This window comes from Biomphalaria glabrata, chromosome 13, assembly GCF_947242115.1.
Source record: "Biomphalaria glabrata chromosome 13, xgBioGlab47.1, whole genome shotgun sequence".
Taxonomy (NCBI): domain Eukaryota; kingdom Metazoa; phylum Mollusca; class Gastropoda; family Planorbidae; genus Biomphalaria; species Biomphalaria glabrata.
Window position 1 is genome coordinate 3,917,501 of NC_074723.1, and position 25,000 is coordinate 3,942,500.

Genomic DNA, 25,000 nt, shown 5'->3' on the forward strand with positions numbered 1-25,000 from the left:
GTAAAAGTTAGCGTCAAATTACGAACTCGAGGCCTTATCTCTAGAGTACATTATATCCATAGATAAGGTCACTTGTCTAAATAAACTTTCAGTTCTACCTGTGTAACGTAATGTCCCCCAGCCATCCTTGTAGGCCAAGCCTTTGGGTGTGTAGTGAATGGTCCCCCCAGGCAGCCAGTGGTAGAACATCTTCTCAATGTCCAACAGATATTTCTTGTCCTTAGTCAGCTTATACAACAAGACCTGGACACAATAAAGATGCATTGAACTGGACACAACGGTAGCTATGATGTCAGAGGTCAAATATTAGCATAGACTCAAGAAATTGTAATGTAGCGTTAAGTTTAAAGCGACTAATTTAAAACTACATCCTATTTAAAAAACTGGTAAAAGTTGGTAACTAGAAAATCCACTTCGTTTTGTCTTATCGCAGGCAAGAGGTCAAACATTAGCATAGAATCCATAGATACAAGGAATCATAATGTAGGGGGTTAAAGTTCAAGCAAATCATTTAACATTACATTACTATTTATTTCAGCATTAAAAAACTGTTAAAAGTTGGTAAGTAGCCAATCCACTTCGTTTCCTCTACAAGACTATCGGCTCATCGCAACCTCTGAATTTAATCAGTAGCTTACAAATCAAATGAAATCTTCAAAAGATATCCTTAGAATCAATATGAAAAAAAGAATTAACATTGAAGAATACAAATAGGCTACATAACATTCATACCGAAAGTTTACAAAACAATCACACAAAACGTTTTATAAGACAATCATACAACACATCTTCAAGACAATCATACAAAACGGTCTTCTAGACAATCATACAAAATACCTACAAGACAATCATATAAAACAGCCCACATAACAATCACAAAAAAACAGTCTTTAAGACAATCATATCAAACTGTCTACATGACAATCATAAAAATCAGTCATCAAGACAATCATATAAAACAGTCTACAAGGCATTCATACAAACCAGCGAGGTACTAGATCTATAAACCTTTCCTATAACATAAAAAAAAAAGAAAAATGCATACAATAATTTAACTCTTTCTCTCCTGGCTGACGATACCATCGTTGTTTAACCCCATTAAATTAACTTAAGTTTTGGGGTTCATAAACTTTGATTTGTGTACTATAAAAAGGGCATGCATTTATCTCTACCAATTATAACTTTTTCTGATTAAAAGGAAAACATTTTTGACGTTTAACCCTAACAGGCTAGTGAAACACCAATGGGAAAAATGAATATTTTCACTTTTTCACTCCTAACTGACAATACCAACGTAGATTCGACCCCATTAAATTAAATTAATTTTTGGTTTTATAAATTTTAATTTTTGTTACATAAGTAGGGCATGTACTCTTCTATAATTATATACATAATATAACATTTCCTGATTACATACAAAAAAGGTATTGAAGTTTAATCATAACATGGTGATGAAACACAAGTGAGCAAAATGAATAATTCCATCGGAACGTGAAAAATAATTACGGAGAGAAAGAGTTAAAGTACATCTTTTGAATAGCGAACTACAACCTACAACCTACAGGAGTACCGCAGGTTTTGTCCGCCCAGCTCTGTGCCCAGCAGTCCGGGGCCAGCTTGTACCAGTACTCTGCTTTCTTGATGTAGGCCTTGTTGTTGGTGGCTTGATACAGCCAGGCCGCGGCCCAGGCCAGTTCGTCCTCATCGTTGGAAGACCTCAAGGGAGACAAGAGCCAAAAACATTTTACATGCATCCGAGCATGACAAATCATTAATTGTTACATTCAAGTATTGTATAATAGGGCTATTAAAGTAAAGTAAAGTTCCCCTTTCAGACCTTGTGGTCTATAGGGCAGACGATGTAAAGGTCATCTGTTTCTGTGGCCTACGGTTAACTAGGATGTCATGTGGCCAGCACAACGACCAACCGACTTTACTTTTCCCTAACTAATGTCAGGTACCCATTAGAGCTGGGTGGACTCAGGGGCGCCCGAAGATCCCGAAATTAAAAATCCCAGTCTTCACCAGGATTCGAACCCCGGTCCCCGGTTCGGAAGCCAAGTGCTTTACCGCTCATCCACCGCGCCTCCAATAGGGCTATTAGGCTACAGATATCTTCCTACCCACAAATATCATTGTGTTTTATTCAGTAGCAGATATTACATTGCCAAAAAAAAACAACACAACAACCCCATACAAGAAAAACGTAACCTTTAGTTATGGTAACGTCGTTCAGAAAGTGTTTAAACTTGACTATCATTACACGAGGGAGGCTGATGACGGAGAGAGACTTATAATAATTGCAGAGAGCGGCCAAAATATGGCATGAAAGTGGCTTTATCGTTTTAGCTTATTTAGATACATGCATATATTAAACGTAGCAGCACCAGGGATCACGTTTTTACGAACGTTAGAACCCTGCTGCTATTCATTTATGTTTAATATATATGTATGTATCACATTTGTTTCAGCATCTAGCTTCAACTCTATGTTTAGCTTATTTAGAGCATGAATGTTGTCAGAAGCAGACTCAATTACAAAGAACTTAGCGGAATTTTAAGTCATTGGTTGATCATACATGACCAGATTGACCTAGGGTCACGCGTAGGACGTAATCGTCTTCTTGTATTAAGTAACGTCTGCATTTTATAAGTTGAATGAGAAAAAATAAGCAAGACTTAGAGTTAGAGTTAGGGTTAGAGTTAGGGTTAGGTTACGTGTGCATAGATCGAAAGGTCTGAAAGTTTTCATCGCGATTCGAACTCAAACCCATTGTCGAGGTAGTTAAGTTGATTATGCTAATAATCCACACTTTCCACATTCCTAAATGTTGAAATAAACACAAATCTTCTAGACACATCCTTTGACTCCCTTGATAGAAGAAGCCATGCCCAAAATGACTAGTTATCTGATCTTTTACAGAGATTGGCTGTTTAGTAGGTTTATATAATACTATATAATCGAAACGATGAAAATTATTTCATTTATTAAACACAAATTCTCAACATTTTTACCCGTAAAACTCTGCAGCGCTCTCTATACTCTCAGAGTAGGCGCCTCTGAAGTTCTCAGCAAACTCAAAAAGTTCTTGTGCATGCTTCAGAAGTAATTTGGCATAACCTGGATCTAAACACAACAGGTATAAAAAAAACAACAACTAATTAAACCGCCTTCTTAGTAAATAAATAGTCATTTCATTCATTCTTCAATTACTCAGTACTACGTAGCCATATGCTACATTGTTGATTGGTTGTAGTCACAGAAAGTCCAAAACTAATCTTTGTAGGCGTATTATAGCTACAAAGGCAGCGGGATACACATTTGAGACCAAAAGTAAATCCGCTGCCGAGGAAAGACGCAAACGACGAAAAGAAAATCTAAATCGATCACCGGTGGACAATGGTTTTGCTCGCCCTGGATGTGGCATAATATGTAGGTCACAGCTGGGGCTGCGTAGCCACGGGAAATACTGCATTTCTCCCTAATCTTCGGAGTAGAAGACAAGCCTTATTATAGCTACTTAGAAACAAATCTGAACAAACTTCTTGTAAAACACAAATGAACTAAATATATAGCAATATATACAACTTTTAATTGCAATACAGATGTATGTAGATTCAGAAGTTGTTGGATAATTAAAACATAACGCAAGTCTTTTCATAACTACAATACGTATACACACAATCATTGTCGATTGCATTTACCTTTTATATAACAAACGAACTAATTTTCAAACGAATATTCCAATTTGATTAGAGTAACACCATTAGTAAAATCACTAAACTTAGAGACACTTTAGAACAGAAGGATAAAATGTAAAGAAGCTATAATACATAAACACTAAACCATAATTTACTAATAGAAAAACAAAACTTAATGAAATGCTCAGAAAGACACAAAGATAGACATAATACCTATTCCGTACGCTAGAACAAATTCATATAAGTGCTCCTTCTTCCCTAGTGCCATTAGACAATGGAGTGGGTTGCCTGAATCAGCCAGGAATACTAACTCGCAGAGATTAACATGCATGACTAGATGGAAACATGAAGTGGGTAGGACGTAATTGAACTAACGTCTGTAACATATAAGATAGAAAGATAAGATACCTGCACTTATTAGCAGTTCACACCTACTTGTAAACTCGTCTGCTATAGTTTTATTCATGATTACACCAAAACCGATCAACCATTAAAAACAAGCGCAGACAGGTCATATTACCGTCATAATATACATTTCAAAATCCATTAATATTGGACTTTCAATTTGACAGTGCCAGTGCAGTAATTTTTACAGTTATTGCCCTTTTACTATTTTTTTTTTAAAAACTCCGTGTATGTCAGCTTATGTACGAGCGTTCAGTATAAAAGTGTAGCGCTTACTTTACTATTACTGTTTATATTTAGTTGATTTACTTGACAGATTTAATTAGAAATTCTCCTAAATTTCTTAGGCAAAAACTAAGGTAAAGAGACATTAAACTATGTAGGAACTCAAGTCAATATATCACCCGTTAGTGTATCGCTATTGACGTCACTGGATGGTCAGATGAAGAGCGCAACGAAGGATCCCCACTTCCTCTTGCATGATACCACCCACATTATCGAGTAACCCAGCTGATCGTATAGTTTTACCATCTGAAATTGTCTAGTAGAGTTGTGCGTCGCACTTGGAACTCTAAGGCCAGCAAAAGCGAACAAAGCTCCCTTCCACCAGCCTGAAATGGGTGACTTACGGGTTCCCCTTCCCGCCACCATGTCCGGCGGGGGGTGAGACCCGAGGTTAAACTTTGAGTTTGTTTATGTGTTCACTTCCAATGGACACGGACACTAGAGACGCGGCCGAAGGCACCACTGGATTACCCGTCGTGTTCGTATGCTGTACTAGTTTTACCAGATTTACTTCTGGCGACACCCCGAGTGATGATTTTCTGCCTTCTTTCTAATTCCACGATACACTTTATTTTTATTCTTTAGCTATTTCAAAGCCAATTAAAAATGTATTAGTTTTATCATGCACGGCATCTTGCGTCTCATCGACCCACAAGCAACTGTAACACTATTTACGATGCGGACCAAATGTGTGCTGGGCACCTCGTTTGAATGCTGTATAGCGGATCTCTGGGTTACATACCTGCTACCTTAAAAGCCATGTAGCCGGCAGCCATAGCAGCGGCTGTCTCTGCAATGACGTCACTTCCAGGCGCTTCCGGTGTCAGTTTGTAGGCGGGTCTCTCCATATCCATGTCTTCCGGTCTGCCCCAGTAGGTGTGGTCTAAATACGGGTCACCCACCTGAACAGAGAGCAAACAATTACTGTATTATTTATAATTAATAACAAACGATGTATTGGATTTAAAACCACTGGAAACAAATAAAACATTTTAAAAATATGTTTTTAAAAACAAAGCTTATACTGAGTGAAATTGCATCAAATATTTTGGTCCAATGACTTTAGTGGACCAGATTGAGTAGAAGGTGTCTGCTAGAAGGTTTCCTAGCTGTTTGTTCAAACGCTGTTTAAAAAAAATTTCTCAAATTCGAATTCGTGGTCTTGAACATCCATGATGGAAGGCCGACGCATTAACCACTGAGCTATACAAGTGCTTATAAAAATGAGTTTTATAGCCAAAAAAAAAAAGTCCCCTATTACGTATCTATTTAAAACAAAATTGAATAATTAGGACTAATTAATTTTTTTTTATTGATTCACGTGCTGTCATCGACGCTAAATAATTTTGCGAAGTTTCAACTTGATCCTAGAACCGGAAGTGGGAAAAATAACGTGCACATGATTTCATCCAGACACAGAGTTAATATTAGTTTTGAAAAAATAACAAATAATAAGGTCAAAGTGATTGTAAGTTGACTTTAAAGTTTCAGAAGTTCCTTTAGAAATAAAGATTATTACGTCCTAGCCTAACCCAATTGCAGGACGGCAGGGGGGTGGGGCGGCGGACAAGGTTTGAACTCGGGACTATCGTGACGACAGCCTACAGTGCATACAACCGAGACCAGTCGTTATAAAAGGCCTGAACACTGACCTGCAACGTCACAACCTGTGGGCAGTTTAGAGTAGTGTAGATCAATAGTTTGTTGCCACGTTGTACAGACCTTTGACGTGGAAACGAGATATCGGTCTAAACTGCCCACAGGTTATGACGTTGCAGGTCAGTGGTGAGGCCTTTTATAACGACTGGTATCAACACTACACGATCTGAAGCTAAAAAAAAACAACAAGAAATTCACTAAGTGACCAAAGGGAGTGATCACTTTGAAAGTCTGAGGAACATAGGATGTTATGCTATGTATGTTTTGGATGTTCCTTCTGTTCATTCCTTCTGCTTAGAACAGGGGTTCTCAACCTGTGCGTCGCGACCCCCTTGGGGGTCGATTGACCATTTACCAGGGGTCGCCTAAGACCATCGGAAATATGGATTGTTATTGCCTACTCTTCTAATGCTGTATGTGTGTGTCGGGGGGGGGGGTTGCGACAGAGTGGGGGGGTTGTAAAAAGGGGTCACCGAGTTAAAAAGGTTGAGAACCGCTGGATTAGAAGATAATTAAATCTCAGGCCAAACCACCCACAGGACGACAGGGTATGGCAGCGGGCGTGGGGCAGAGTTCGAACCCGGGACCATCAGGACCACCGAAAGACAGTCCAGAGCGCATACCACATGACCATGCATAGTACAAACATGATTGCACAAGATCTAATTTATCGTATGGCGGTATTAGTGATCATTTAATTGGTTTACCTGTACTCGAAAGAAAAAGTACACACCCTAGTGAGGAATACATGCCATTCGTTAATTATCGTCATTTATCGTAAATTGTAGCCCGTGAATAGTCCGCACACCACTGCAGAATTAAGGTTTGTAAAATGTTTTACTTGTTTCGGATGTTCCTTCAGAGTTGAAGATAGTTTACTTCCTAGTCCAAACCTCCCGCAGGACGACGGAGGATGGGAGCGGGCAGAATTTGAACCCACGACCATCGATTAAATCCAAACGACAGTCCAGCGCGCGAACCACACGACCAGGCAGCCATGAGGCTTCATTAGAAATAAGATGGTTTGATCATATTATAAGACATGACTATCATAAGTCATTCGTCTACCGTCGTCTGCTAACTAATGTCGTCTGCTAATTAATGTCGTCTCAGACAAAGTAAACACCGTGGTTGACATTTTGTGGTTTTGGTCTGTACAATCCACATGTCACTATAAAAATACCTCGCGCATGCTGGATACCTTTGCGGTGTTTCCCCAAATTCTACACCTGATACACCACAAAAGCTGGCTATTTATGGATTTGCCTACCTGTATGATGAATCTGCAACAGAATACATACTTAAAATCTCACCTGCCCGTAGAATACATATTTCTGGGGGTGTGCCTTGATAAAGTAGTCCAGCGGCCAGCGAACACAGTCTCTCATGTCGTCCAGGAGGCCAGACGACTTGTAGGAGTCAGGATACTCCACAAGGCCCCAGAGAAGCAAGGTCGTCGCCGAGGCCATGGGTAAGCCAAATTTCACGTAATCTCCCGCTGAAAAAAAATAGTTCTCGCTTATTTTGTCATTTTAAAACAGCTAAAAATATATCATATCTAAAGTTATGCATGCTTCCAAGAGCGTAGGGCGAGAGGAAAAGACATCAAAAAGAATAATTGTTATTCGTTATTATTATTTAATAAATGTACATTATGGATATTTGATACTTAGCATTGATATATATACATATATATATATATGGAGGCGCGGTGGCTGAGCGGTAAAGCGCTTGACTTACGAACCGGGGGTCCAGGGTTCGAATCCTGGTGAAGACTGGGATTTTTAATTTCGGGATCTTTGGGCACCTCTGACATTAGTTGAAGAAAAGTAAAGGCGGTTGGTCGTTGTGCTGTCCACATGACACCCTGGTAAACCTTAGGCCACAGAAAAAGATGATCACAAGGACCACAAGGTCTGAAAGGGGAACTTATATTTTTACTTTTTTACTATATATATATATATATATAATACTTTTTAGAAAGAGCTTAATGTTCCACGTGGGAGTGCTATGAAGACCAAATCAGGCGCCACGAAGAGAAAAGCAGACGGCGGCAGAGGGCCTCTGAAAGGGATAGCTGGAGAGCTGGAGAGCTCTCACGAAGGTGAAGGGAGGGGGTGCAGACGACGAAAAGAGCACTTAAAAAGACCATCGGTGGACTACTGTTGTGTCTACATCGGTGTATCAAAATAAGTAGGTCGCAACGGGGTTTACTTGGTCATCTGGAATACTGCACTCATCCTTTATCTCAATGGTCTTCTGGATGTATACGGCTGTACATGTATCAACTCATCAACTGATTCTCAAGCTATAATCTCTAGTTCCTCACTTCTTGCGTCATTAACGACTCTCTCTAATTGACGATACAGTCTTAGTTAATCTTATCTTATATAATACAGACGTTACTTCAAAAAAGAAAATGATTACGTCCTACGCGTCATGCATTTAGTCATGCATATTAACCAATGACTTAAATTCTGCCAAGTCACTGGTTTTCCTGGCTAGCTCAGGCAACCCATTCCATGCTCTAATAGCACTAGGGAAGAAGGAGTATTTGTACAAATTTGTCCTAGCATATGGGACGAGGAATGTGCCTTTATCTTTGTGTCTTTCAGAGTATTTTATTAAATTTTGTTTTTGTATTTGAAGATTATGGTTCAGTGTTTTATGTATGATTGCTACTTTTCTTTTGAGCCTTCTGTCCTGAAGGCTTTCTAAATTTAGTGATTTTACTAAAGGTGTTACTCTAGTCAAATGTGAATATTCGTTTGTTATGAATCTCACTGCTCTATTTTGTGTCTGTTCCAGTTTCTTAATGTTTTCTTGAGTTGAGGGGTCCCAAACGGAGGATGCATATTCTATTATTGGCCTAACCAAGGTTAAGTAACATTTTAGTTTTATGTTCTTATTTGATTTATAGAAATTTCTTTTAATAAATCCTAATGCTTTGTTTGATTTTTTTGTAGTTTCATCAATATGTGGATTCCATGATAGTTTTTCATTTATTATAACACCTAGGTATTTTGCGTTTTTAGTCTGTGATACTGGTTTGCCATGAATAAGATAAGTGGAATTAATTTGTTTTAGTTTTTTTTGTTACTCTTAACAACTGACATTTTTCTGGGTGGAAAGACATGCTCCAATTTGATTCCCATTTCTGTAATTCATCTAATTCTCTTTGTAAAATATCTGTGTCTTGTGTTGTTTTTATTGTTCTATATATTATGCAATCGTCTGCAAATAATCTGACTTTTGTTCCTGAACTAATGCAATTTGGTAAATCATTTATGTAAATTAAAAATAGTAGTGGACCCAAGACTGTACCTTGAGGTACACCTGAGTTTACTGTTATCGGTGTTGATTTAGAGCCATTTATTATTACAGTTTGTTCTCTCCCTATCAGAAAGTCTTTAATCCACTGATGCAGTGGACCATTAATGCCGAAATATTTTAATTTTTTAAGCAAACTATGGTGGTGAACTTTGTCAAAAGCCTTAGAAAAATCTAGTAAGATAGCATCTATTTGTTCACTATTATCTAAACCTTTTGAAAAATCATCAATTAGTCCTATTAGTTGTGTTTCACATGATCTATATTTCCTAAAGCCATGTTGGTATGGTGTGAGGACATTATGTTTGTCTAAGTGGTTTATGATGTTGCTACATATTATGTGTTCTAGGATTTTACATGTGATGCTGGTAAGTGATACTGGTCTGTAGTTCCCTGGGTCAGATTTTTCTCCTTTTTTAAATAGGGGGGTGACATTAGCTTTTTTCCAGTCCTTTGGTACTCTGCCCTGGTTAAGTGAAGCCTGAAAGAGTATTTTGAACACTGGGGCTAGCTCATTACTTAGTTCTTTGAGTAATCTAGCTGGAATACCATCAGGTCCAGAAGCTTTATTTGGTTTGGTGTTGGCTAATAGTTTTTGAATTCCATTTTCTTGTACTACTATATCTTCTATGTTGTCTACTTGGTTCAAATTCAGTAATATGTCTTTGTCTCCTGGGGCTGAGAATGCTGATGCAAAGTATTTGTTTAGAATGTTTGCTTTAGTTTCATTATCATTATGTATTATGTTATGTTCATCTTTTAATGGCGCTACGCCTGTTGTTTCCATTTTCTTAGACTTAATGTATGACCATAGGTTTTTGTTGTTATCTTTAGATATTACATTGTTTATGTATTCACTCTGCAGCTGTCTGCTTACTTTTTGGGTTAAGTGTTTAATTTTTATATACTTTTTGTAAACTCTTTCTGCATTAGTTTCTTTAAATTTTCTATAGAGGTTTTCCTTCTGTTTACAAAGCTTCTTTAGTCTATTATTAAACCAGCATTTATTTATTTTGTTTGATGTGTATTTAGTTGGTATATGTTTTTCTATAATGCTTTTAAGATGGCTTTTAATGAAATTCCAGAGGTTATCGACTGGTTGGTTAATGTCTTTTTCTAATAAGAATGTTTGTTGAAAGTTTAGTGCAGCTTGGTGTAGTTGTGTTAGGTTACATTTATTCCAGAGTAAGATTTTTCTTTTGGGTTTTGTATTGGCTACTGCTTTTATCTGACTGTGTATTTTTATGATCTCATGGTCTGATAGACCAGGGATAATTTCATAATCAACTACTAATCCAGGTCTGTTGGTTAAGAAGAGATCTAATGTGTTGTTTAATCTAGTTGGCTTTTTAATGATTTGATCTAAACTTAGGTTGTGTAAAGTTTCTATGAAAAGCTCATTTATGTCCTTAAGGTTTTGGTGTTTATCTATGGTTAGTGTTTTCCAATTTATATCAGGTAGGTTGAAATCACCCATAATCCAAAAAACTGCATTTTTATTTGTCTCTTTAAGTGTAGTAATCTGATTACATAGTTCCTGCATGTATTCTAAACTAGAATTTGGTGGTCTGTAAATGCTGCCTATTATTAGGGATGTTGAGGTGGTATTAATTTTACAAAATGTTGATTCTACATTTTTTGAGTTAGGTAAGGTAATTTCTTCTGCTATAAGAGTGTTTTTTATTGCTAAAAGAACTTCTCCATGATTATCAGCCCTATCTTTTCTAAAAATTTCATAATTACTATTGAAAATTTCTGCATTATAAATTTCAGGATGCAGCCAAGTTTCTGTTCCTGCAATTATGTCTGGTTTCTCACATTCTAATAAAATTTCTAAGTCTGCTGTTTTGTTCCTAATGCTTTGAAAATTTATTACTAAGGTTTTAAGGTATTTTGGTATTACTTCTTTAGTAGGTTTGTTTAGTGAGGCTGTTGTATTAATTTTAGTAGATTTAGGTTTAACAGGAGTGGATCTGGCTAGTGGTTGGTGAGTTTGGTTCGGGATGGTGTTTAGGATGTTGTATGGGTTAGAAGTGTCCGCATCAAAGGAATCAAACAGTCCTGATGTAAACTGAGGTAACCCACACGGTACACAGTGCCATGATGCATCTTTGTTGCCTAAGGCATAATACACAGGTGTATTCATATGGAGACATGATGCATGGTACCATTCATCGCAGGTGCAGTGGGTTGCGACCCCTTTGGGGGTCGATTGACGCTTTGCCAAGGGGTCGCCTAAGACCATCGAAAAAATGGATTGTTTTTGTCCATTCTTCTATTGCTGTATGTATGTGTACGGGGGGGGGTCGCGGCAGAGTGAGAGATTGTAAAAAGGGTCGCCGAGCCTAAAAGGTTGAGAACCGCTGATATAGATGGTTTCAAGACACACTGACACTGACCCCACTAAAAGTGGATAGATGAAAAGGATGTTCAACAACATTATCTGATATTAGACCAAACAGTACTTAAGTCAATAACATGGCCTCCACTTAGATCAAACAGTACGTAAGTCAATAAGATGGCCTCCACTTACACCAAACAGTACTTAAGTCAATAAGATGGCCTCCACTTACACCAAACAGTACTTAAGTCAATAACATGGCCTCCACTTACAACAAACAGTACTTAAGTCAATAACATGGCCTCCACTTACACCAAACAGTACTTAAGTCAATAACATGGCCTCCACTTACACCAAACAGTACTTAAGTCAATAACATGGCCTCCTCTTACACAAAACAGTACTTAAGTCAATAACATGGCCTCCTCTGACACCAAACAGTACTTAAGTCAATAACATGGCCTCCACTTCAACCAAACACTCCTTAAGTAAATAACATGGCCTCCACTTACACCAAACAGTACTTAAGTCAATAACATGGCCTCCACTTACACCAAACAGTACTTAAGTCAATAACATGGCCTCCACTTACAACAAACAGTACTTAAGTCAATAACATGGCCTCCACTTACACCAAACAGTACTTAAGTCAATAACATGGCCTCCACTTACACCAAACAGTACTTAAGTCAATAACATGGCCTCCTCTTACACAAAACAGTACTTAAGTCAATAATATGGCCTCCTCTGACACCAAACAGTACTTAAGTCAATAACATGGCCTCCACTTCAACCAAACACTCCTTAAGTAAATAACATGGCCTCCACTTACACCAAACAGTACTTAAGTCAATAACATGGCCTCCACTTACACCAAACAGTACTTAAGTCAATAAGATGGCCTCCACTTACACCAAACAGTACTTAAGTCAATAACATGGCCTCCACTTACACCAAACAGTACTTAAGTCAATAACATGGCCTCCTCTGACACCAAACAGTACTTAAGTCAATAACATGGCCTCCACTTACAAGTTACAGGCTACTTACTTCTATAAACACATTACACACTGGTCATTCTCTCGAATAAATACACTGAGGAGTCATTCAAAACAGAGGTCAATTGGTGTTATCCCCTCTCGTAGACTTATAGCACCAAACTGCTGGTTGACAACTAAGCCGGCGTGATATATCAACTAATAAAACTTCAAAGAACTTGAATAACTTCATTGTAAACGATAGCAAATATAACTTTATTTATATTACAGACCAAAACGACTTTTGATGAAATGAATGTAGTAGATTTAATTAAGTAATATTTTTAACAAGATCTAACTCACTATAATAAACACAACCTTTCAGTCTCACGTTCTGGAGTCGTCTGCCCTAAGACCAAGTGACGACGATGCCACAACCAATCGCTAATTCTTCCCACCGTCACCCACCGTCACCATAGAAACACCATAGAAACACACACACACACACACTCCATAACAATTGGAGTCATCCAGACAGAAAGTCACAATAAACAGACTAAAAGTATAAAAATACTGACAGGCATTCGTTTCTCTCTAAATAGGTTTCTATATGAATTGTTCAATGTATTTCATAAACATATGAATGCAATCATTAAGTCTGCACTTTGTTGATTGTCATGAACGAATAATAACAAGACTCTGGATATAACTTATAAGACATGAAATCAGCTGTTTAATCTAACGCCCATCTTGGTTGACAACAAACGCTACAAGGGATGTTACTCCCAAACACCGAGGGGTGCAACCTATATAAAACACACATCAACACACTTAACTTTGACTAAACGATGGGTAGCAAAGACTAATAAGCTAATTCTGCCCGAAGCTTGCTGGTTTAGGCGCCAGTAATTCGCCTTTGCCTTTTCTCCTGTCGGTGGTAACTCAATATTTGATATACATGAGTTGGACTGGTTGTCAGAGGCTATTTGAGACGCGAGCCTTTGGAAGCATTTTATAGGTAATGATGGGCTTAAAACCATTACCATTTCCGGCGTTGATAACCTTGCGGAACCAAGGTAATGTTGGCCTCCTTCAGTCGTAGAACGACTATGGTTCATCTCGAACACTTTTTCATGTAATTGTGGAACCCTATTTTGGAGAGACACTCCAGTCCACCTATATCGCAGGTCAAGGTGGCTTTCGCTTTGGTGGTAGAGGAGCCGGCCATTTTTCGTATGGCACATTTTTTTTCCAGAGCTGAGGAATATGATTATAATTGTTTTCGAATAAATAATACAACTTACAGTCGTACCATCCTCCTGACAAGTCTTCTCCATCTGAACCGTGGTCTTCCAGTGCTGAATGACCTCGCCATTTAATTTTTCTATGCTCAGGGAGCCATCCAGAGCGTTGGACTTCGAAAAACAGTATGGACTTGTACATCACCTCACCATAGTTGTATCCTGATCAGTAATAGACATAATTTATTTCAACTGGTAAAAACCATTTATAGAACTAAAAATTTAGGTTAAAGATGAATTTAACTAAATAATCGATACAGAATACTTCCGTTAAGCAATTAACAAACTCGTCAATAGAGATCATCGGAAAAATATTTAATAAAAATACTACCAAAATTTATATATAAATATATAAAGTCCATAAAAACGGCAAAGAAAATGAGGCCCAAGGATTCCTATGATGACAAAACTAGAATTGAATAGCGCAAATGCTGAAGTTTCCTTTATTGAATGAAAAAAATCATCGAAAATACTTTTAAAAATTATATAAAATAAATAATAAGGATTGTCTTCGAGTCCGAGGATTAATAAGGATTTGATAATAGGGAGAGATCAAACTGTAATAACAAATGGCTCTAAATCAACAGCAATAACAGTAAACTCAGGCGAACAGTCTAAGGTCCACTACTATTTTAAATTTACATAAATGATTTACCAAATTTTTACCCAAAATTACCACAAAAAATCAAAGCATTAGGGTTTATTAAAAGTAATTTCTATAAGTCAACTAAGAACATAAAATTGAAAAGTTATTTAACCTTGGTTAGGCCAATAATGGAATATTCTTCCTCTGTTTGGGACCCCTCAACTCAAGAAAACATTAAGAAACTGGAACAGACACAAAATAGAGCAGTGAGCTTCATTACTGACGAATATTCACATTTGACTAGAGTAACACCTTAAGAAAAATCTCTAAATTTAGAAAGCCTTCAGGACAGAAGAATAAAAAGTAAAGTAGCAATTATACATAAAACACTGAACCATAATCTTCAAATACAAAAACAAATCTAATAAAATACTCTGAAAGACAAAAAGATAAAGGCACATTCCTCGTTCCATATGCTGGGACAAATGTGTACAAATGCTCCTTCTTCCCTAGTGCTTTAAGAGTATGGAATAGGTTGCCTGAGATAGCCAGGAAAACCAGTGACCAGTGACTTGGCAAAACTTAAGTCATTGGTTAACATTCGTGACTAGATGCATGACGCGTAGGACGTGACAATCTTTTTTGAAGTAACGTCTGTATTGTATAAGTCCAGCAATGCAGTATTTTTTATTATTTTTTATATATAGCGCTACTTTCATGCTTATAGCATGCTCAGAGCGCTTTTGGTCAAATCTCATTTGTGGACCAGTTGGGCGGAGGGGGTATCTAGGAGTTGGTTTTCCGTGCTGCCTTTAGGCGCTCAGAAAACACAACTCTGCCCGAGTCGGGTGTCGAACCTCGAGCCCCCTTCTAGGTAGCCAAGCCAAGTTCAAGCGCAATTAGCCTCTCGACCACGATTCCCAATGCAATATTTCCCATGGTAGAGCAGCCCAGCTGCGAGTGATGCCACCTACATATTTGCCACACTCAGCGCAGACATAACCATTTTCCACTAGTTGAGAAATAAAAGGGTTAATTCAATTTCAGCGTGGTCAACAATAGCGACATTTTCAATCCAACTCTAGCATCAAAAATTAAACACGGTTACAAAAACAGTTTGTGTGGAAACAAAAACTCAAAATCGGCCCCCGAAGTGGTCCACCCAGGCAGGTAAAAAAGACAGGTTTCAATATTTTTAGAAAGAACATCAAATGAAATTCTATCAAAGACAAATGACAGAGAAGAATGGAGAAAGATGGTTGATATATCTTGTGTGGTACCCCAGCGGTCCAGCAGACCAAAGGATAGGTGAAAGTAAATGTGTAGTTAGATGCGAACCTGGCCTAACTGATGTCTTATAATGAATATCTAATTGATCTAATTGTTTTTGTGCGGTAGAACGCTGCAGTTTACGCGATAATATGAAAAACTACGTATTAATGGTTGCTTTAAATTATGTCCAACTTATATGCTTACATCGAAACTGTCTGTTTACTGTAAAGTTTAAAAACATCATTTCTCCCACACCCATTCTCCGGTCAAGTTGAAACTTTGCACAAGTATTCATTGGTGTAGACTTTACTTCGATCAATTAAAAAAAAGAGAACAACCAATTAGTCAATTAATTAATGGTAATATTTTTTTTGTTTTTTTTTTGATGCCAACAAGGAAAATTAATCCTTCAATATTCACCGATATGGTTAAATATGCTGCGATATGTCCTCTTAAATAATTGTACACGTCATTTCTACCAAACCAATTCTCGGATCAAGTTGAAACTTTAAGCAATTATTCATTGTACCTAACAAAACATGAATCAATTAAAAAAAACAACAAAAAAAAACAAAAAAACAATTAGTCAATTAACTATTGGTAATATTTTTTTTTGTGGGAATGGAGAAAGGGAAATAACCTCTACATTCTTGAGTCATATAATTGTAAGGGCTGAGTTCTTCCCCTTTGATTTAAAAAAAAATATAGTTTTAAAAATATTTTGCCTGTTTTGTCAATATATATATATATTCTTGAACATGCTGGTTTCTTCCAATGTGGGCAGAAGCTTCGACTCTGATTTGATAGTTTACGGCACGGGCATGAAATGGCAGTAGGCGACATCACTGGTCAATGTAATTCGAAATAAATTCTCAGAAAAAAAAGGTTTTGAACATCTGGTCTACAATTTGGGTGTTTGTGGGGAGGAGCGACAAATGCCATAGCTGTATAAGTGTGTACCTCAATTTTTTATTTTTATATAGGTCGTCAGGATTGAACGAAAAGAGAAAGAGAGACACACACACACAAAGAGAGAGAAATAAATGATAGAAAGAAAGAAAGAGAAAGAGATAGAGAGAAAAAATAGCTAGAGAAAAAGAAAGAGAGAGAAAAAAAAAAGAGAAAGTGAAAGAAAGAGTAAGAGTGTGAGTGACAGAGAGAAAGAGCGAGGGAGAAAGAGAACGACAGAAAGAAAGAGCGAGAGAGAAAGAGAACGACAGAAAGAAAGAGAGAAAGAGAACGACAGAAAGAAAGAGCGAGAGAGAAAGAGAACGACAGAAAGAAAGAGCGAGAGAGAAAGAGAACGACAGAAAGAAAGAGAGAAAGAGAACGACAGAAAGAAAGAGCGAGAGAGAAAGAAAACGACAGAAAGAAAGAGAGAAAGAGAACGACAGAAAGAAAGAGCGAGAGAGAAAGAGAACGACAGAAAGAAAGAGAGAAAGAGAACGACAGAAAGAAAGAGCGAGAGAGAAAGAAAACGACAGAAAGAAAGAGCGAGAGAGAAAGCTCGCAAGTGTGCTGTAGTTGCTTATAAAGTGTGAACGTATGATTGCTGTGTTAGAAATACAATAATATTGTGTGGCCAGGCCAATACTCTTGTTGTTTTTTTTTATGAAAGGGAGAGAAGAATTCTAAAAAAAAATTCCCTTTCGTCTTCATAGCCATGTGAGCATGCACTATTAACAATATGAAGCAGACTTAAAAGTACCATACTATGCACGGTAAGACCAGATTTACATGAACTGATCTAAACCCAAACTATTGTTTTAAAGAATATTTAAGTTTTGGACTTACTATTCGTGCTAGGTGGCCAAGGCACCTTCGGTGGAACTGTTGGCTCAACGGTCTGGTTCCCTTCTGAGATTGGGATGAACGGCCAGAAATTGTGTGTTGGGAGTTCAAAGTAGTCTTTGGTGTCATTTCTCTGAAAACACACACACAAAGTAGTCAAACATTTAAAGACAATATAGATCCTTACATATTAGTTTGAATGGCCGAGAAAAGTCTGTGGTACGTTACGTCTTATCTTATTCTGCCTTCTACATGCTCTGCCTTCTAAATGCTCTGCCTTCTAATGCTCTGCTTTCTAAATGCTCTGCTTTCTAATGCTCTGCCCTCTTAATGCTCTGCCTTCTACATGCTCTGCCTTCTAAATGCTCTGCCTTCTAATGCCCTGCTTTCTAAATGCTCTGCCTTCTAAATGCTCTGCCTTCTAATGCTCTGCCTTCTAAATGCTCTGCCTTCTAATGCTCTGCCCTCTTAATGCTCTGCCTTCTACATGCTCTGCTTTCTAAATGCTCTGCCTGCTAATGCTCTGCCTTCTAAATGCTCTGCCTTCTAAATGCTCTGCCTTCTAAATGCTCTGCCTTCTACTTGGTCTGCCTTCTAAATACTCTGCCTTCTAAATGCTCTGCTTTCTACATGCTCTGCCTTCTAAATGCTCTGCTTTCTAATGCTCTGCATTCGAACACTTAGTGAGGTTGTGACAGAGCCGTCGCATGAGGTTTGCGGGACATGTTCTCCGACAAAATGAACTACGCACACCAAGAGTTGCAATGAGATGGAGGCCAATACGAGGAAAGCGCAAACAGGGACGTCCTCGTATAACTTGGCGACACACCTTCATGGAGGACCTCAGAACAGTGGACACCTGGTGGGAGGAGGCTTCAGACATTGCCAGTGACAGATCTTTGTGGAGACAGCTTGACGCCCAATGCGCCGAACGGCGCGGGAGGACCTAAGTCTAAGTCTATGTTTGTATCACAGGAGACTCACGTGGACAGGATATGACGAATAATGCTAATTAGTAAATTAACTCTTTCTCTACTAACTGACGATGCCAGCGTTGATTCCACCAGAATGTGGTAAATATCTACGGAGAGAAAGAGTTAAGGATATGGTATACGGTGTGTCCGCCTGATGTGCTCAAGCAGGATGTCTACTGTCACGTCAATTACTTGTTAATTTACTCGCTAAAATAGATTTATATCATTATAATGTTTTCTTTCTTATTCGGTTGGTTGCTATGGAAATCTCGTCTCGCGATGTGTCATATACGAGAGCTACAGTAGTGATTGTTATAAAAACATGTGGATTTCTCTGTGCAGTGATAAAGCTTACTGTAATAAGAAATAAAGGAACACTGAAGAGTAACCTAAAACAAGGCTTTATTAAACTAGAACGACACATGAACTGACGAAAGAGACTTGGACAGTAGCACACTAGATCAATGTTGTGAACACATTCTCACGACGTTACACAAACATAAACAAATAGTAACTATTTCACCACATTCACCCCGCCTAGAATTAAAATAGCAAGTATAGTAATATAGTAGGCCAATAGCATAAATAAAAGAGAATGCCAGTGCCTGTAATACAATAGATTATCAATAGATCAATAAATAGTGTCGAAATATTAATTTCTCTAGTAAACAATAGTGAATGGTGATACAAAGAAACCTAAAAACCAGTATCTGTTGTATGACTTATAAACAATTAATAGTTTCTGTTTTAAGTATTAACAAATAGTGTAGTAAGTAGACATGTACATAAGTAAGTGAAAAGTAAACTCTAGTATCAGTAGCAAGAGATAAACAATGCCAGTTTATGTAGAACATAAGTAGTGCAATAGAGGAACAACTCTAGACTCTATAGTTCGGTCTGGTTCTTCTCTCTCTTAAGTTGTAACGGGGTTGACTATCCTGTTCTACAGTTTGGGAGTCACTAGCGAGTTCCTGAGCGTCAATTGGGGTATTTTCAAGAGGAAGCGCTCGGAGGTCCTCAGAGCCTACCAGGGGTTCTTTCCTTTCTTGTATCACCGTAGGGGTGTTTACTGGTACTTCCGTGTTTTGAGTTTCTGGAGGATATTCATTATCCTCACCCTTAGGGAAGAACGAAGGTTCTCTTGTTGTTGTGGATGGGGAGGGGGTGGGAGCCAAGCGTCTTAGAGAGACCGTCTCCTCTTTACCGCTGGGCAACCGTACGACGGCATATTGGGGGTTACACATCAGCAGGTCGACTTCCTCCGTGAGAGGATCATACTTTGAAGATCGGTTCTCTCTTCTCAGCAACACTCGACCTGGGCTAGATAGCCAAGTGGGGATAGATATCCCGAAGGAGGATTTCCGGTTGAACCGGAAAACTCTCTCGTGTGGAGTTTCGTTTGTTGCCGTAGATAGTAATGATCTAATCGAGTATAGGGCCTGGTTCAAGACAAGCTCCCATCTCGAGTTCGGGAGATCGAGGTCTTTCAGTGCAAAAGTAATAGCGTTCCATAGAGTTTTGTTTAGTCGTTCAATTTGTCCGTTGCATGAAGGATTAAAAGCGGTTGTTCTACTTGTAGCTATTCCCCAGAAAGGATTGCACCTCCCTCGACATAAAGGCCGTACCTCTGTCAGAATGGGCGTACTCTGGCATCCCAACTAAGGAAAACAGCTGATTTAAACACTTTATGACAGTAGATGAGGACATATCGGGACATGGGTAGGCAAATGGGAAGCGTGAGTACTCATCCACCATTGTTAATAAGTATTTGTTGTGAGTAGCAGATGGGAGTGGCCCCTTAAAATCGATGCTTACTCTCTGAAATGGTTGTGTAGCCTTGATGAGGGTGCCTGAAAACTGTTTGAAGAATCTAGGCTTCAGTTCAGCGCAAGTTTTACATTGGTTTACCACTTTGCGGACGTCCTCGCAGGAAAAAGGTAAGTTCTTAGTCCGAACGAAATGGAGGAGTCTCGTGACCCCTGGGTGACAGAGGTTGTTGTGTAACAGTTTGAGGTCTTCTCCAGTCATTGCTGACGCAAAGTGGTTTCTTGAAAAGGTATCCGCCGCAGCGTTTTGTTTCCCGGGTCGATATACGACGTCATATTGGAAACAACTAAGCTCCAGTCGCCATCTTTGTATCTTTTCGTTTTTGATCTTGCCCTTGTTCTGCTGGTCAAACATAAAAGACACTGAGCGTTGATCTGTAACCAATGTGAAGGGTCTACTGATAAGGTAATGTTGCCATTTTCTCAGGGCTTCTACGATAGCGTATGCTTCCTTTTCTACTGCTGAGTGTCTGCGTTCACTATTCGTGAGTGTTCTTGAAAAGAAGGCGACAGGACGGCCTTCTTGATTAAGAGTGGCGGCAATCGCGATGTCAGAGGCATCTGTTTCGACTGTTAGAGGTCGATTGTAATCTATCGTCGACACAGCAGCGTTTTCAAGTTCGTGTTTTAGCTGTTTAAAAGCTTCTTGAACTTGTTCAGGGGGAGGAAAGGCTTTGTTGTTTACCAATAAATGGATCTTGTTGGAGAAATTTGGGATCCATTGAGAATAATAGGACAGTAGTCCAATCACCCGCTTTTGTGATTTCATGTCTTGTGGTGGAGGTAGGTTTCTCAATGCTTGAAATCTTTCGGGGTCTGGTCTTAATTGCCCTTGTGAGATTTCGTAGCCTAGGAGGCATACTTTATTAGTCGCAATAGCACTTTTATCATTGTTGAAGGTGATACCGTACTTTTTAGCGGCATTGAGAAATCTCTGTAGATTCTGGTCGTGGCTACTGGGGTCAAGTCCGCAGATGGTAACGTTATCCACGTAAGCGAACGTGTCCTGTAGCCCTGCCTCCTCAATTATTGTGTTGATCGTCCTTTGAAATGCAGCGACTCCGTTTGTCACTCTAAAAGGAATGCGGCAAAACTGATAAAGCTTTCCGCCAGCCTCGAACGCCGTGTACTGCTTTTCATCATCCCTGATAGGTATCTGGTGGTAAGAGCTTTTGAGTTCATGTGTCGTTCTAGTTTAATAAATTGTAATAAGAAATAAAGGAACACTGAAGAGTAACCTAAAACAAGGCTTTATTAAACGACACATGAACTGACGAAAGAGACTTGGACAGTAGCACACTAGATCAATGTTGTGAACACATTCTCACGAAGTTACACAAACATAAACAAATAGTAACTATTTCACCACACTTACCTTCAATTTTTATTTTACATTAGAACAAGAGATTGTAAATTTTTTATTAGAACTAGTAATGACTCGATATTAATGTTAATTAATATTAATATTAATTTTCTTTTCGTTACAAGTGAAATTAAAAGATAAAGCATATTAAGAATAATATAAAAACTACTTGTTTAAAGTAGCATTTATACATAAAACACTGAACAATAATCTTAAAATACAAAAAAAAAAAAACATAATAAAATACTCAGAAAGTCACAAGGATAAAGATTACATAGTGAAGGCAAATTCCTTGTTCCATATGCTAGAAAATATTTTACTAATGCCCCTTCTTCCCTAGTGCTATTAGAGCACGGTGTCGTGCGCATCTAGAGTTGCTTCTTGTGTGATGTTTTCTTGTATGCACCATAATGTTTGTGCGCTAGTTCCTAAGGACTCGCCATGTTGATGTCATTGCTTCTGTTGTGTTTTTGCTGATGGCGAAACTTTTGCAGGAGCTTTCTTCTGTTGGCTTTCTTCCCCAGTATAGGGTAAGTTAGTTTATTTTACTTTTATTCTTCGTGGTGTAGCTCTAAATCCGTTGGTCCTATGATCTTGTGAATGACGGTCACATGGAATGCATATTTTTCTTGTTCAGGGACGCAGGCTTTGGACTCTGCTTGATCTGTGTGTTGGATACATTACTTGTGGCCATCGCGAGGCCAATTCGAGGCCAATTCGAAATGTTGCATTTTTTATAAGATGTGCTTTAGTTAGGGTTGAATGACTTGCTTAACTTGTATTTGACATTGTAACTTATTGTTGTGTACAGATTCATCATTCAGGTCATAATATTCATTCATTCATTAAATTGTTAAACATACACTCTTGTTGTTAACTCATGTAAGTTAACTTATCGTTATTATTAATATTGTTCATGTTGAACAATTGTTGTTCAGTTGAATGACATATAGTCGATGTTTAGTAAGCCCTATTTTTAAATACTATTACTCTTTGCTTTGGTTTATACTGTTGAAGTGGGGCGGAACCCGGGAATTCAATGAACTTATGTCTACCCCTAGATCAACAAGCTGGATACACGGAATGGGTTGCCTGGCAGAATAATAATAATAATAATAATCTTTATTATCCGTAAGGAAATTTGTCTTACAATTTGTGCATTACACCAAACAAAAAACATTATAACTATAAGAAACCAATTCACACCAGACTCACTCATAATTTACATGTGACAAAGTTTATACCAGATTGTTTCTATTTAATGATTTGATTGCCAAGGGAACAAAAGAGTGTTTGTGTCTGTTTGTCTTTGCTATCGGTGTCTTGTATCTCTTTTGTGATGGTAAAATCACGAAATCCTGACACAAAGGGTGATTCTTTATTTCGAGGATCTTGTTAGCTTTTTTATAGATGTTTGTCTCAAACAACTTCCCAAATGGGGTTTGTTTTTTGCCAATGATTTTGCCAGCAGCATTGAGGACTCTTTTAAGTTTATTTTTATTTTTAATGCTCAGATTGCCATACCAGGCAGTGATATTGAAACTGAAAATATAAGTCACCTGAATGATTAGATTGACCTTGGGACACGCGAAGTAAGTAATCACCTTCTTATCTTTGAAGTAACATCTGTAACATAATATAAGATAGTTACTTTTGTATAACGCAACTTTCATGCTGCAAGCACATTCAGTGCGCACTGGTCCAATCTCTCTTGTGGGCCTATGGGAGAGGGTTTCCATGCTGCCGTTAGGCGTTCAGCAAACACATATTTCTTCGAGTCGGGATTCGAACTCAAGCCCCTTGATAGGCAGCCAATCGTCTTTTTTTTTTGTCACTCATCCCACTCATCAAAGTTCCCAAATGAGAACCAAAACAAAAATAAAATGAACATTACCTTAAAGAAGTCGTCAGAGTCGACTGGTATCCAAGGCCAGAAATTATGGGATGGTATCTGCAAAAAGTCCTTAGTCGAATTGTTGGCAGTGGCGGGCTCGAAGATGGGGATCCAAGGCCAGAAGTTGTGGGTGGGGGCGGTGATGGTGATGTTGACGTTGACGAAGGGCCGGATCAGAAGAAGCCCGAGGGTATGCTCTAGGAGTAGATAGTTGATGACCACTACTGGCAGGGCATCCGCTGGCATGTTGTCCACTAAATGAAGTCAACCATGTCAGTAAGATATATTAATCTATTTTTAGTCCAAGAGCGCACAACTCAAATAGCTACCATTTAAATTACAAAAGTTGTGAACCCCTACACCGACCATCATTGGTCTAAAATTTGTTGGTAATAATTTTAGGTCAGCAACTAGCCCAACTTTTGATCTGTATGCGCAATTACTGAAATCAGTCACAATATGTACCCTTTTAAAAGTAAATCAAATGAATCGATATTTAGTATCACAGTGCTGTGAAGGATTAAAAATACAAAAAAAAAAAAAAAAAAAAACTATAAAAAAAATTTAATGCATGAAGGGATTTTCCATGTCCTAAATTACACTTAAGTAGACTTTTCGAAAAAAACTGGCAACTCCTTTAACGAAATCAACAATCGGAAACACGGTAACGACTTGAAACCACACTCTAGAACACTGGGAAAAGCCACATTCCTTAAAGCGAACGTTTTTCCAAATAGTGCCAGTGACACTGATCTGCTGCTCGCAAAATGTCTGCTGAACACACAGGAAAACATTTGGTTGATAGTTAGGCTGCAGCCAAACAGCAATCTACAAAGAAAGTAGACGCTTGGCCTACTGCACAAAAGAATACACAATAGCGGTGGTCAGTGGACTCGAGTTTGACAATCAATGAAAAGATCTACTCAATTTTTACTTTCATATTGGAAAACAAGGGTGACAATCAATTCGTTCTACTTTTGTATTTTTTTTTTTTAGTGTATTGTTTTTCTTCTTTGCACGAGCCATTGTTATAGACTTCCGTGTTTTGTTAATAGATAATCCCAACGCCCCTGCGGCAGTCAGGTAGTGTCGTCATTTTAAGATGTTCGGTGAGAGAACAGCGTTCAAAGGACTTTCTCCATTATTTTTAGACAGACACAATGGCCACGATTGTGAATAGAACCTTCATCAGTTTCGCGAAAATCCTGGGGTCGAATTTACTATAATATGTATTGTAAATAGAAACGCATAAGATCATAATGTAGTCTCTGAAATTGACAGGCTTTTTTTTTTTT

General features: G+C 38.2%; 1 protein-coding gene across 1 annotated transcript in view; it reads right to left on the minus strand.

Moving 5' to 3' along the window:
- Window positions 1-24,205, minus strand: part of LOC106079929 (endoglucanase E-4-like) — a 34,406-nt gene extending 10,201 nt beyond the window's left edge. The window contains exons 1-8 of the mRNA XM_056007452.1: window positions 23,706-24,205; window positions 17,652-17,781; window positions 14,003-14,161; window positions 7,364-7,548; window positions 5,134-5,293; window positions 3,015-3,126; window positions 1,563-1,716; window positions 99-243 (exon numbers count right to left, since the gene is read on the minus strand). Of these exons, the coding sequence (XP_055863427.1) occupies window positions 99-243; window positions 1,563-1,716; window positions 3,015-3,126; window positions 5,134-5,293; window positions 7,364-7,548; window positions 14,003-14,161; window positions 17,652-17,781; window positions 23,706-23,951 (1,291 nt within the window). The 5' untranslated portion in view covers window positions 23,952-24,205. The remainder of the gene's footprint in view (window positions 1-98; window positions 244-1,562; window positions 1,717-3,014; window positions 3,127-5,133; window positions 5,294-7,363; window positions 7,549-14,002; window positions 14,162-17,651; window positions 17,782-23,705) is intronic.
- Window positions 24,206-25,000: the final 795 nt, after the last annotated feature.